This window comes from Haematobia irritans, chromosome 2 (genome assembly GCF_050003625.1).
Source record: "Haematobia irritans isolate KBUSLIRL chromosome 2, ASM5000362v1, whole genome shotgun sequence".
Classification (NCBI taxonomy): domain Eukaryota; kingdom Metazoa; phylum Arthropoda; class Insecta; order Diptera; family Muscidae; genus Haematobia; species Haematobia irritans.
Genome location: NC_134398.1, coordinates 107,310,297 through 107,324,255, shown reverse-complemented (window position 1 = coordinate 107,324,255; position 13,959 = coordinate 107,310,297). Strand labels below are relative to the sequence as shown.

The 13,959-nt window shown below is 38.2% G+C and overlaps 1 protein-coding gene across 1 annotated transcript; it reads right to left on the bottom strand.

Moving 5' to 3' along the window:
- Positions 1-3,709: 3,709 nt before the first annotated feature.
- On the bottom strand, positions 3,710-12,653 carry LOC142223662 (uncharacterized). Its single transcript, XM_075293514.1, has 3 exons — positions 12,543-12,653; positions 10,428-10,493; positions 3,710-4,883 (listed from the first exon to the last, which is right to left on the bottom strand). The coding sequence occupies exons 1-3, from the start codon at positions 12,559-12,561 to the stop codon at positions 4,219-4,221; spliced, it is 750 nt and encodes a 249-aa protein (XP_075149629.1). The 5' UTR covers positions 12,562-12,653; the 3' UTR covers positions 3,710-4,218.
- Between the last annotated feature and the right edge of the window lie 1,306 nt (positions 12,654-13,959).

The following is a 13,959-nucleotide window of genomic DNA, read 5'->3' as shown; positions in this document are numbered from 1 at the left end:
AGTAAGAATGGCCATGATTTGGCGCCAAAGATTTTTTCATCTAGATAAGTTCATGATTTTCTTATAAATTAGTTCATCTATTGCATCGTATTTTAGTTCATTATTACTACGCTGTGAGAAGAATGTACTTACACTCATTCAAAATATTCCTGCTATCCGGAAAAATTAAACATTTTTTGGGAAACCTATATTAAGAAATTGGTTTCAATTAAACTGTATGTCAGTATAATTTTCAAAATAGAAGAGAAATTGAGGAATCAAATGTACAACAAGGCTGTATACAGCAAAGAAATTTTTCGTATAATACAAGTCAATTTTCTATAACCACCAGACTTTATTTCAAAAAATGTTTATTATAATACACAAAAGTATGGCTTATGATATACAATAAAGAAGATATTTTTATTCGCACTGTTTAGTGGAATATGATTTTCCGCTAAATAGGTTTTATTTTGGTTAAATAAAATTTTGGTTTTGTTTCACCTTTTGTTTAAATTAAAATACTTTGAATTTTGTTTGAGTTCACACTTTGTTTATTTTAATTAATTTTATGAAGTATTTTCCCAAGTTTATTTCATGTATTTTTTTGTTTAACAATTTAGGTTAATAATATTTGATTTCGTGTTTGTATTTTGCAATGTCGCCCGTGCCGTATGTAATAAACGTCAATGACCAACTAACTTCTTGCTGCCCTTTATGTTGGTAAAGGGCAAGCAAAGAAGAAACGATCTTTACAACAGCAACAATGGCAACACACAATCTCTACACTGGCTGTAGATAAAGTTGAGTGTTGTTATTGTTGTTTATAACAGTTGTTTTTAATATTAGGGAATGTTAATAAAAACAAACATAAACATAAAATGAAATTGAATAAAGTAATAATTAAAGGAAATATTGAAAAATGGAAATATATGAAAAAATGGAAATTACACTAGGCGACAAAAATTTAATTTAAATGAAAAATTAAAAATAAAAAAAAGTAAATGAAAAAATAAAATGATTTTTTGCTTTAATGTCGGTTGACATTAAACATGCCGGCCACCTTGTGGTCCTTCACCAAATGTGTCCAACTGCGCCGCTGAATGTGTAGCCAATTGCTGTCTGCATAGCAATCACATCCGGGACTATAGTCTCCATGGATCCGTTTCGCCAGAGATCAGCAAAGAGGTCAGAACCCAATTCAATGTCAATTGCTGCATTGCATCGTGGGTCAGGATCCGCCAGCGTATCGGGGGTGAAGTCTTCTGATGGGTCAGCGAGTATGGGGCCATCGTATAATTTTTTTGGTAGGTCATTTGTCAAAAGGGCTCGAATTTCTTTCGACCATTTGAAGCGTGCAAGTCGGCCAGTAATTCGGAGTTTAGCAAATCGGTTGTCTCGGTAGTCAAAAGTCGGAAGGCTTAAGGTCGATTGTATATGGCCAGAGATTCGAGAGACAGTCGAACCGAAATTCAGTACTGCACGACAGGTATGCCACATGTCAGCTTCATTGGGAAAAGCAACGTGAATCTGAGCCGTTGGAACAAACCATTGAAGGGAAAATGTACACGCGGCACCATTCTGAATTCAGATAGACTTCGCAAAGGTTGTTTTGCCGAATTTGAAGACCGCTCTAGAACTCGTGAGGTTCGCTCTTCTGATCGGGATTCACGGTCTTTTGATACACTTCGTCGGCATGAAGGCTGAGGCTGATGAGGTCGTTCATCGGGTGATGAATGGTGATTGTCACGTGGTGAATTTCTAGTGTCACGTGAAGTAGGTCTAGTGTCACGTGAAGTAGGTCTGTTCTCACGAGATGGGGTTGGCTCCGCTTGTTCCGTAGGTCGTTGTCGCAGTTCAGCAATTTGTGGTGCATAGTGCAGTAAAGTGATAGGCGAATTTGCAAAAACTATAGGTGCGAAGTATAATGACTATTGTATAAGCTGTCATGATGTGGAGGAAAAGGAATCAATTAAACACCTCTTGTGTTAGTGTCCTGCCTTTTGTGTAAGGCGTAAGCGAATTTTAGGAGCATATAGCTTTAGATTACTGGCTGACCTGGAAAACGTTAACTTAAGCAGTTTGTTAATGTTTTTGGAGCAATCTGGTTGGTTCCACAAAAGTAAATAATAGAGAAGGTTCAGTGGTTAAGACTAGAAGTGCCCATATGTAATAGGTACTTTTAGTTAAATGTGGTATCACAATGGACTGAATAGTCTAAGTGAGCCTGAAATTTAATCGGGCTGCCACTTTAACCTAACCTAACCTTAAAAGGCAAAAGTGGGTATGGTTAGGTTAGGTTATGTGGCAGCCCGATGTATCAGGCTCACTTAGACTATTCAGTCCATTGTGATACCACAGTGGTGAACTTCTCTCTTATCACTGAGTGCTGCCCGATTCCATGTTAAACTCAATGACAAGGGACCTCCTTTTTATAGCCGAGTCCGAACGGCGTTCCACATTCTAGTGAAACCACTTAGAGAAGCTTTGAAACCCTCAGAAATGTCACCAGCATTACTGAGGTGGGATAATCCACCGCTGAAAAACTTTTTGGTGTTCGGTCGTAGCAGGAATCGAACCCACGACCTTGTGTATGCAAGGCGGGCATGCTAACCATTGCACCACGGTGGCTCGCTCACGGTGGGTATAGCTCATTAATATTGTTTACGAAAAATGAACTAACCCATAGTAAGAATGGCCATGATTTGGCGCCAAAGATTTTTTTCATCTAGATAAGTTCATGATTTTCTTATAAATTAGTTCATCTATTGCATCGTATTTTAGTTCATTATTACTACGCTGTGAGAAGAATGTACTTACACTCATTCAAAATATTCCTGCTATCCGGAAAAATTAAACATTTTTTGGGAAACCTATATTAAGAAATTGGTTTCAATTAAACTGTATGTCAGTATAATTTTCAAAAAAGAAGAGAAATGGAGGAATCAAATGTACAACAAGGCTGTATACAGCAAAGAAATTTTTCGTATAATACAAGTCAATTTTCTATAACCACCAGACTTTATTTCAAAAAATGTTTATTATAATACACAAAACTATGGCTTATGATATACAATAAAGGAGATATTTTTATTCGTACTGTTTAGTGGAATATGATTTTCCGCTAATTAGGATTTATTTTGGTTAAATATATATATATTTTTTTGTTAAGTTTTCTGGTATTTTTATGTTGTTAAGTTTCTTTTAATATTTCACTGTTTGTTTTTGTTGTTTTATTTGCCCGTCCACTTTTACCGTTTTGTTTCACCTTTTGTTTAAATTAAAATACCTTGAATTTTGTTTGAGTTCACACTTTGTTTATTTTAATTAATTTTATGAAGTATTTTCCCAAGTTTATTTCATGTATTTTTTTTTTGTTTAACAATTTATGTTAATAATATTTGATTTCGTGTTTGTATTTTGCAATGTCGCCCGTGCCGTATGTAATAAACGTCAATGACCAACTAACTTCTTGCTGCCCTTTATGTTGGTAAAGGGCAAGCAAAGAAGAAACGATCTTTACAACAACAACAATGGCAACACACAATCTCTACACTGGCTGTAGATAAAGTTGAGTGTTGTTATTGTTGTTTATAACAGTTGTTTTTAATATTAGGGAATGTTAATAAAAACAAACATAAACATAAAATGAAATCGAATAAAGTAATAATTAAAGGAAATATTGAAAAATGTAAATATATGAAAAAATGGAAATTACACTAGGCGACAAAAATTTAATTTAAATGAAAAATTAAAAATAAAAAAAAGTAAATGAAAAAATAAAATGATTTTTTGCTTTAATGTCGGTTGACATTAAACATGCCGGCCACCTTGTGGTCCTTCACCAAATGTGTCCAACTGCGCCGCTGAAGGTGTAGCCAATTGCTGTCTGCATAGCATTCACATCCGGGACTATAGTCTCCATGGATCCGTTTCGCCAGAGATCAGCAAAGAGGTCAGAACCCAATTCAATGTCAATTGCTGCATTGCATCGTGGGTCAGGATCCGCCAGCGTATCGGGGGTGAAGTCTTCTGATGGGTCAGCGAGTATGGGCCCATCGTATGGTTTTTTTGGTAGGTCATTTGTCAAAAGGGCTCGAATTTCTTTCGACCATTTGAAGCGTGCAAGTCGGCCAGTAATTCGGAGTTTAGCAAATCGGTTGTCTCGGTAGTCAAAAGTCGGAAGGCTTAAGGTCGATTGTATATGGCCAGAGATTCGAGAGACAGTCGAACCGAAATTCAGTACTGCACGACAGGTATGCCACATGTCAGCTTCATTGGGAAAAGCAACGTGAACCTGAGCCGTTGGAACAAACCATTGAAGGGAAAATGTACACGCGGCACCATTCTGAATTCAGATAGACTTCGCAAAGGTCGTTTTGCCGAATTTGAAGACCGCTCTAGAACTCGTGAGGTTCGCTCTTCTGATCGGGATTCACGGTCTTTTGATACACTTCGTCGGCATGAAGGCTGAGGCTGATGAGGTCGTTCATCGCGTGATGAATGGTGATTGTCACGTGGTGAATGTCTAGTGTCACGTGAAGTAGGTCTAGTGTCACGTGAAGTAGGTCTGTTCTCACGAGAGGGGGTTGGCTCCGCTTGTTCCGTAGGTCGTTGTCGCAGTTCAGCAATTTGTGGTGCATAGTGCAATAAAGTATTGTGTTTTTGATAGCATATTTGGCAGCAAGCTGTAGTTCGACAATCACGTCTGTCATGTGAGCACGCAAGACAATTAATGCAGTAGAAATATCCGCACGCAATCTCATACCGGTCAGCATGTTCACGGCTTAAAAATTTGGGGCAGGTCTTGAGAGGATGATCTTTTCTGCAAAGCCCACAAGAATATATCCATCCTTTAGGTCTGTTTGGTTGTTTATTAGCGTTGGGAAGTCGTGCTGCCATTTCTGAAATACGGAACGTTGATATAGCGGAAAATTTGAAAAGTGAGGTAAGGATTAGTCGGATAGGAGGGGAATGAGTTTGGTTATAGGTCTACGAATAACACCGTTGGATGGCCGAAGGTCGACTACGCGGCTGTTATCGTCTGATCCTGGATAAAGGTGAACAATTCTGCCTAATTTCCAATCATTTTCAGGAAGTCTATCATCTCTGATTATTACGAGGTCATGAAGTTTGACATTTTCTAGTGGTCTCTTCCACTTATACCTACGATGTAATTCTCTCAGGTATTCACTCTTCCACCGTCGACAAAAGAGCTGAGATATTATCTTCAAACGCTTCCACCTATTGGCAAGCGTGATATTGTCTGAAGATAGGTCGGGTTCAGCTGGAGATAACATTGGTGCACCGATTAAAAAATGTCCCGGTGTAAGTGGAGAAAGGTCATTTGGATCGTCACTCGCAGGACTTAGAGGTCTTGAGTTGAGGCAGCTTTCGATGCGAGCCAAAATCGTTGAAAGTTCCTCAAAAGTAAAGGTCATGTCAGGAATCGCCAGCCTCCCATAGGCCGCCCATGTGTGGGGCACCGGGTGGAATGAAGTTCCATTCGATGTCCTGAGTTGAATGTCGATTAATAAGGTCGGATTGTAAATTCTGAAAAACTCTATCCGATCCTTTTTTAGCATTTCTACTGCTCCCGTGAAGTTGGTTCCATTTTCTGAAAACATTTTTGCAGGATAACCACTTCTACCAATGAATCGGGCAAAAGCAGCGAGAAATGCTTGAGTCGCAAGGTCGCTAGTGGCCTCCAAATGCACGGCTTTGGTTGAAAAGCATAAATGCAGACGTAGCCCTTGGTAATGAGGCAGGCTCTTCCTGTGTAATTTCGAATGTTAAAAAGTCCGGCAAAGTCAACTCCGGTATTGTGTGTACTCCGTTCAGGAGGCAAAGAGGCCATGATCTGGTTTCTTGTGTGCTTTTTATACAAGATACACGTCTTACAGCGATTTATGACAAATTTTACGAGAGGTTTAAGTCGGAAAATCCAAAATTCTGTTCGTAAAATGCGAATCGTTAGCTGATTGCCGACGTGTAAGGTCCATTTGTGAGTATGTTCTACGAGAAGTTGTGAAAGCCGGCAGTCATGAGGAATCAAGATGGGATGTCGTTCGCCAAACGTTAAAGTTGGCGATTTTGTAAGACGTCCATTTGATCTCATAATGCCTGAAGTATCCAAAAATGGATTCAAAGTCAAAAGTGAGCTGGTGGAAGCTACTTGAAGCTTTTTTGAAAGCTGACTGTATTCCTCCCCAAAGTGATGTCGTTGTGTTATAATGATAAGTTTATTTTTCACAAATTTGATCTCATCGGACGAAATTTCAGAAGACGTCGATCGAATGTGACGTCGATTGGATCCTGTATTTCTCCAAAAACGAAATACGTAAGCGAGAACGCGATAAGCACGAGAAAGACTAGAAAATCGTTCCAACGGGTCTTCAAAAGTCGTTGTGAGAAATGTCTTAACCGGTTTTATTTCTAAAGTTGTTTCAATCGTTTGTTTTGGAATCGGCCAACAACTTTTTGGTGCTTTCAACCAGGAAGGTCCGTACCACCACAGGTCGTAAGTCTGTAGGTCAGTTGACGAACATCCCCTTGTTGCGATGTCTGCTGCGTTATATCGAGATTCTACATGTCGCCAGTTTGAGGTCCCTACTTTTTCCGTGATTTCTGTTACCCTATTTCCAACGAAGGTGTTCCAAGTACATGAAGGTCGATTCAGCCAGGATAGAGCAATCGTTGAATTGGTCCAGAAATGTAAGTCGTATGAGGTCAACTGTAAACGTGGCGCAGTAGAAGATACCAAAGTCGAGAGTAAAACTGCGCCACAAAGTTCAAGTCTCGGCAACGATAGCTTTTTGATAGGGGCTACACGAGTTTTTGCAACCTATAAATGGCACCTTATGTCGTTCCCCGTTTGAAGTCGGATGTATAACGTCGCAGCATATGCTCTCTCCGAAGAGTCGCAAAAACCGTGTAGTTCTACTTTGGATTCTGGTGTGAATTGTACCCAGCGAGGTATTTTGACATTTTGAATGTCAGGACAGATCTTTATGAATTTTGCCATGTAATGCAAGTCAGTGGTGTTAGGCCATCGTCCCATCCGACTTTGTCCAGCCAGATTTGTTGCATGATAAGTTTGGCGACGACTACAATTGGCGCTAACCAGCCACATGGGTCAAAGAATCGAGCAATAGTCGAAAGAACTTCTCGCTTAGTATAGGATGATTTAAGTCCAATATCAGGTTGAGGGAAGGAAAAAGAGTCTGATTTAATGTTCCATTTTATCCTTAAGGTCTTGGTCCCAATATTTTCGGATAAGGTCAGGCAATCTAATGAAAGAAGTTTTTCCTTAGGAAGGCCTTTGATGACTTGAGGATCGTTGGATGTCCATTTCATGAGGTCAAAACCGGCAGATAGTAACACACTTTCAAATTGCTTTCTAGAAATTATTGCCTCATTGACTGTATGTCCTCCCGCTAAAACGTCGTCGACGTACATGTTTTCTTCTAGAACTTTAGCAGCTAAATGATGGGAATCTCGAATGTCCTCAGCCAGTTGCAGCAAGGTCCTAATTGCCAAAAATGGGGCACAATTGACTCCAAAAGTCACTGTTTGAAGTTCGAAGTCTTCAATTGGGTCCTTAGGGGATTTTCGAAACCGTATTCGTTGATACTGAGTCTGTGAAGGGTCTACTAATATCTGACGACACATTTTGGTTATGTCAGCATTGTAGACATACTTGAAAAGTCTCCACTTCAAGGTCTGTAGTACGAGGTCTTGTTGCAGGATAGGTCCAGAATATAAAATGTCATTAAGACTTTTCTTGTTAGAAGTCGGAGACGACGCGTTGAAGACAACTCTTTATTTGGTTGTAACACGGTCGGGTTTTATCACCGCATGGTGAGGTAAACAGTAGTTAGGTCTTTTTGGATTTCCGAATGATTTATCTTTTTCATATGGCCTAGGTCCAGGTATTGAAGTATGACTTGGTCATTTTGACTCTTAATGTCAGGCTTCTTGCTGAGCATTTTTTCCATACGAAGAAATTGAGCCATTGCTATGCTCCGCGAATGTCCAATTTCTTCACCATTTTTAAATGGTAGATTAACTACATATCTTCCTAAGTCATTTCTGTATGCCGTGGTTCGGAAGATATTCTCGCAGGTCAAGTCTTGTTCTGACCGCAAAATGGGTTTTGGGGTCTCCTCCACCTCCCAAAATTGTGTGAGGATTTTGTCGAGTGAGACTGCGTTAAAAAGTGAAATCTCATTTTTTGATTGAGTCGATATTGGCTCTGATCCCCCCACAGTCCAACCAAAAACAGTTTTTTGTGTCAAAAGGAAGACAAGTGGACGAATCGGAGCTTCAAGGTCAAAAATTGAGGGACCCAGGTCAAGTCCTATGAGAATGTCGATAGGTTGGCTTACGTAAAAGTACGGATCTGCCAATGGTTGTTGAAAGTCACAGATGTCAATGTCTAGGTTTCTAGGTGGCAAATTGAACGGTAAGGTCTTGAGAACTGGAGCCAAAACGTCTAATTTGAAGTCGGGTTCCACCTTTGAGCACAGTGTGAAAATACACGCTTGGGTTGAAGTTTCAGTGACTGTTGGACTCAAACCTGAGACGTGAACTAAACTCCGCCTGGTCGGAAGTCGAAGTCGATTCTTCAGCTTGTCAGAGATAGCTCGAGCTTCATATCTCTGACCATGTGTTTCAATCTGAACAAGAGCTGTGAAAAGTAACGTTTGTCTCGACTGGGAGCTAGACGAAGGTCGATTGTCCTCTCGGAGAGCTAATGTCGTTACCTCAGATTGTTCGATGTCGATTGTGGACAGTATGGTCGTTGTTAGGGCTTGAGCACTGGTACTTGGTCGTGCGGCGAGGTCTTGTGGATTCTGCGTGGTTGGTGTCCCACTGCCTTTGTGCAAAAGCGTATGATGTCTAAGATTGTAAGTTCTGCAGTTGTAGGTACTTGGACAAAACGGGTATTTTTTACAAAGTGAATACGATCGTTAGTACTCTTTTCCAGGAATTTGGCACATTTTCCCTAGAAATGAGATTCCTTGAAAAGTTGGCACGTCAGGGCGACATAATTATGAGGTCTTTTCTTTGAGGTCTGATCGATTTTGGTTTGAAATGAATGAATTCGCTTATCCTTAGGGTTATTTGCCCTTTCGGAAGGTCTATGGTGAGGCTTTGAGGTTGAAGGCTGGATATTGCCCACGGATTCTAAAGTCTTGAACTTTTGGGTCAAAAAGTCATCAAAATTCCGCCATGAAGGCATTTGAGAACTGTGGTCCAGATTTTTCTCGAATTCCTCTAAATAACTTCTCGGTAATTTTTGAGAGCATAAATATATTAAAATCCCATGACGTAGTAATGATGTCCAAGGTCTTTAAAGTCTGTAAACATCCAGTTACTGTGCGTTGAAGCAATTTAAGTGAGGAGATTGAATGTACAGATACGGCGGGAAGGTCAAATAATGTACGAATTTGCTCATTGACTTGCATACGCTTGTTTTCGTAGCGATCTGCTAGACTTTTCCACGCGATGTCAAAGCCTTCGTTAACGAGCGGTACGTGGGATATAATTTCTCGCGCCTCACCTCCAGTTTTTTGGTTAAAATGATAAAGTTTTTCAACCCCACTAAGTCTCGGATTTTTAATGTAAATGGCCGAGAAGAGGTCACGAAATGTTGGCCAGGTCCTGTAGCTGCCACAGAAAACGTCCGTGTCGCTGGCGGTAGCTTTATGGCATATTCATGGGATCTGTCAAAGCCCGCTGAGCTAGGGGCTGAAAGTCTCTCCGATTTTTCTGGAGGATGGTTGAGGGAAGAAAGAGCTTCTTTTTCTGCGTTGAGTGAGATGACAACAAGTTTGTAGGACGAGAGAGCCTTTCGATAAGTCTCGCGCAAAACTTTTAAGTCAATTGTTTTCTCCCCTTCTGGTGCCTTATAATCTCTATATATCTCATATGACCTTTGAACTTGGGTCCATAAATGGTCCACATGAACGCGTAACACCTCTAGAGAGTGCACATCTTTTTCAGCAGGTCTATTTAATTCAGCCTGCTCAAAGTCCATATGGTCGTTAAAGGCATTAGGAAATTTCTCAGAAACGCTCATTTTGAAAAAGTAGGTCGAAATTAAAACGAATCGAAAAAATCCCACGAAATGTCAATATTATAGGTCAACTGGCGTTGGTATGTTGAAAATTTATCAAAAAAGTGTAAAAAAGGTCGAAGTCGACTATTTTCAAAAATTCCCGGCAAATGTCAAAAAATTCACGATCTGGCACCTCTACTGGTTAAAGTGGCAGCCCGATTAAGATTCAGGCTCACTTAGACTATTCAGTCCATTGTGATAGGTTAGGTTAGGTTAAAGTGGCAGCCCGATACCTCTACTGGTTGGTGCACCCGGATGTATGTGTGAGTGTCGGTGAATAGGGAGTGGACGGGTTACAGGAGAATATAATTTTAATTGTACTTACTTTGCTTCTCTTTTTTACTTGCCGCAAGTTGATGTTGTGAGATGTTGTTTTGTGGAGCAAAGAGGTCTTAAAAGAAAATAAGAGAATATCACTTTTTAAGTCAATTTTTTTAAGTCGTAACCCTGAAAAAAATTTTTTCCGTTATGATTGACCGTTTAATGAAACCCAAATGTCATTTGTTTTTGAAGAAAAAATTTGAAGCACAATTACGTAAGTTCACTTCAGACGTTTGAAAATTCTAAAAACTGTTCAGGTCAACAATTTTCTTTTTTGTTTTGAAAATGTTAAAAATGTTCACGCTATGGATGTTGTAACGGTTACTAGATTTGAATTCTTTGGATTTGTAAGTCTGAACACATCTTTTTTTGTATAGTGTTGCAAAGTCGCCTACAGATGTGGAAGAAGTTTAGGCAGAAAAGAAAAAAAAAACAAGAAGAAGAAAACTATCTAATAATGAGATTGACATACCTTTTTTTCTTGTGAGAAGGAGGAGTCGAAAAGAAACTGCCTACACAGAAAGATCGTCTGTATAAGACAAACAATAAAATTAATAGAAACCCAATATAAATGAGACGAATATTAATTTAATTTCGCAAATACTTAAATATAAACATTTAAAGAAAAGAAATTAATAAAAATTAAGATATTAAGGACAATTTGGTGTTAAATTAACAAAACCAGTTCTGAAAAAAAGGAATAAAAACATTTCTACAAACTGCCAAGAAAACTTAACCTACAACAAAATAAAAGATTTGTTGTGCAAATTGTTATTTGGTGAAATAAAAAAAAATGAAACTGAAAGATCAAGATAAATAAACTATCAACTTGTGACCAAAAGAAAAATATAATATAAAAAACTTTTCCCGATCTTGCCGCCTTAATTCATATGGAAGTAGAGAATTTCATTGCTGACGAAATTTGTATTTTCCCTATAACTTCGTCAAAAAAAAAGCAAGAAAATGAAGTATGGAGAAGAATAAAACCTCAATATTTTTTTTTCCACAAGCGAATCAAGAATAAAATGTGCTGTATAACAAATATTTCATATATATGATTACATAGAAATATTCATATGTATATAATTATCAAAAAGGCGCGGATTTATTATCTTTATATATATATATGTAATTTTTGTTTCTATAAATGCTGTAAAACCAGTATTTCATACTTAATACCCGAGAACTGTTATTTTCCATTTTCTTTTGCGTATTTAATTCTTTGTTTACGGAATTTATATAAAAATACCTATATGATAAAATAAAAAAAAAACAAAACAAATTGAAGAATCGCAAAAACATACATGTTAAAATCAAAGAAAAAAAAACAATTTGAATAATTACAAATATAATGAAGTAAAAAGAATGTAAAAAAAGGAATAAAACGAAGATAGCATCGAAATAAAGACAAAATAAAAATAGAAAAAAATAATCAAAACAAGAAGAATTTGTGAATGATATTGTTATTCTATGATGGAGTCTCTTATTTGTCATTAAGCTCTTTCAGAGTATAGGCCTTGCTCTTAAAGGGTGAGTAAATGAGTAATAGAGAGATTAAGTGGCTAGATGCATCTATGCTTTATATATATAATTTTTTTCTATGTGTTATATTTTAGATTTCTACATTAAATTTCATATGTTGTTAAATATATACAAATATATATAAATACATTATTAGTTTTAAGTATAACAATTCGAATTGGCAGTATGTATAAATGAAACATAATAAAGATTTTGTAAATTTGTTTGCAGAAATGAATTTTGTATTTCTCTTTCTCTCAGAGTATATGAGTATCATGCTTGAGTAGTGTTTTTTTTGTTGATACAGGGTGCTGCAAATGGTTAACGTGAGTGGTTGTGGAATGGGGTGTGTGTCTCAGGTTAAATTAATGTAATAACCGATAAGACGAGACGATTTTTGGTAGGGTATCGCTTTCATTTGAGAGGGCCTGAGGCGATACATGGCTGCTGGAATAAATAGCAGAGGGGGTGGGAGGCTCAAGCCAATAGTCTGATTTTATTCCCCGAGTGTGTGTTTTCATGGAAAAATTGTCCGTCCGATTATATATTATCCATTCTGTTTTTTTTTTATTTCTGGACACGAAGAAATTATGCTTACGTTTGTTTGTATATTTCATGGTGAAGAACCTGCCCAAATCGACGAGTAGCCGGCAAAGCCACCGTGTCACCTTACACCTTACAAGAAATATACACCCTACAGCAGGCAAACGTAACATATGGCGCCCAACGATCAGGATACCTTGTGTAAAGTGAATTTTTATTTGTTTAAATTAGCAGTCGAGACTGAAATGCCATATGAAACTCCTAGGGAGTTTCTTGTGTGAGTTTTAGTCAACTTGTGGATATGAGAGATACGGATATATAGTATGGTATCAACGCCTAATTATCCTGAGTTTCTGTTTGTTGTAATTGGGGGTATTTATAGCGTTCCCTAGGGGTGTGGAAAGTCTACAGGCTGGGTGATGCCATAAATTGAGTGTATATGTTCTGGGAATTGTGGTCATCCTTGTATTGATTCCTAAATGAATCAATACATTTTAGTTTATTTTTGTTTATTGGTTTTTTTTTCACACACATCACATAATCATTTGCAGCCCCTATAAGTATCGACAGTTTATTATATATATTGATATCTTTCATTTAAAAAAAAAAAACAAAAAACAAAAAAAAAAATATTTATTTAAAATTTTTATTTGTTTTTCTTTTTTTTTTTTGATAATATAAAAGTTAAAGTTGTTGGTAAGATTGTGTATGGACAAATCCAAAGAGCAATCAGGAAACCCACTTAGTGGAATTATTGCACAAGATAGGAGAATAACTAGAGGTCTGGCTCGTGCATTAGAGTCACAAGTTATAGGGTCAATATTAACACAGGTAGATACCGGCATAGAGAAGCCTGTTGATTTTGTTCCAACGGACTATTTGAATAGGTGCACTAATCGCATATTTGGCAGGACATCTGAAGTTGGTTCAGGGACATACAGGAGTCTTGTGGAGAGTGCTATTGGTCTGGATTTAGGTCTTAGTCAGCCTAGTTTTTCCCAGAAATTGGCAAGGATTGCCAATATGTCACAAAGTCAAGACGGTCCTCCGCCTTTGGACACGGAACCGGAAGAAATGGGTAATGCTTCTGGTGGTTCAAATCCCCCTGTTCAATTGGCACAACTTATGGCCATAATGTGCCAGCAGAGCCAAGTTATGAATTCGTGTATGAATGAAATTCGTCAGATGAGAGGTGACATGCTCTCACTTAGTCAGCGCGTGGCTGAAGTAGAGAATTCTGGCAGTGCATCTGCTATCGGGCCTCCGAATGTTTCGAGGTCGGCTGAATCGACGAATATAGGTAATGAAGTTCCGACAAATAGGAGGGAAGTTCGAGAAGAGGATGGAGGTAGCCAGCGGATTCAGTCTACGCCTTTTCAGAATAATTTTAGTAAAGGTAGATCTACGCATGCAAATAGAGAAGTAGATATAACGTATAGCGATAGGGAACTGGACGTACGGAAACCTGTTGA

What these genes read in the sequence shown, in the direction of transcription:
- LOC142223662 (XM_075293514.1), bottom strand. An exon ending in AAGTAAAAAAGAGAAGCAAA is followed by an intron (nt 4,884 to 10,427) that starts GTAAGTACAATT and finishes TCCGTATTTCAG; the next exon opens with AAATGGCAGCACGACTTCCC.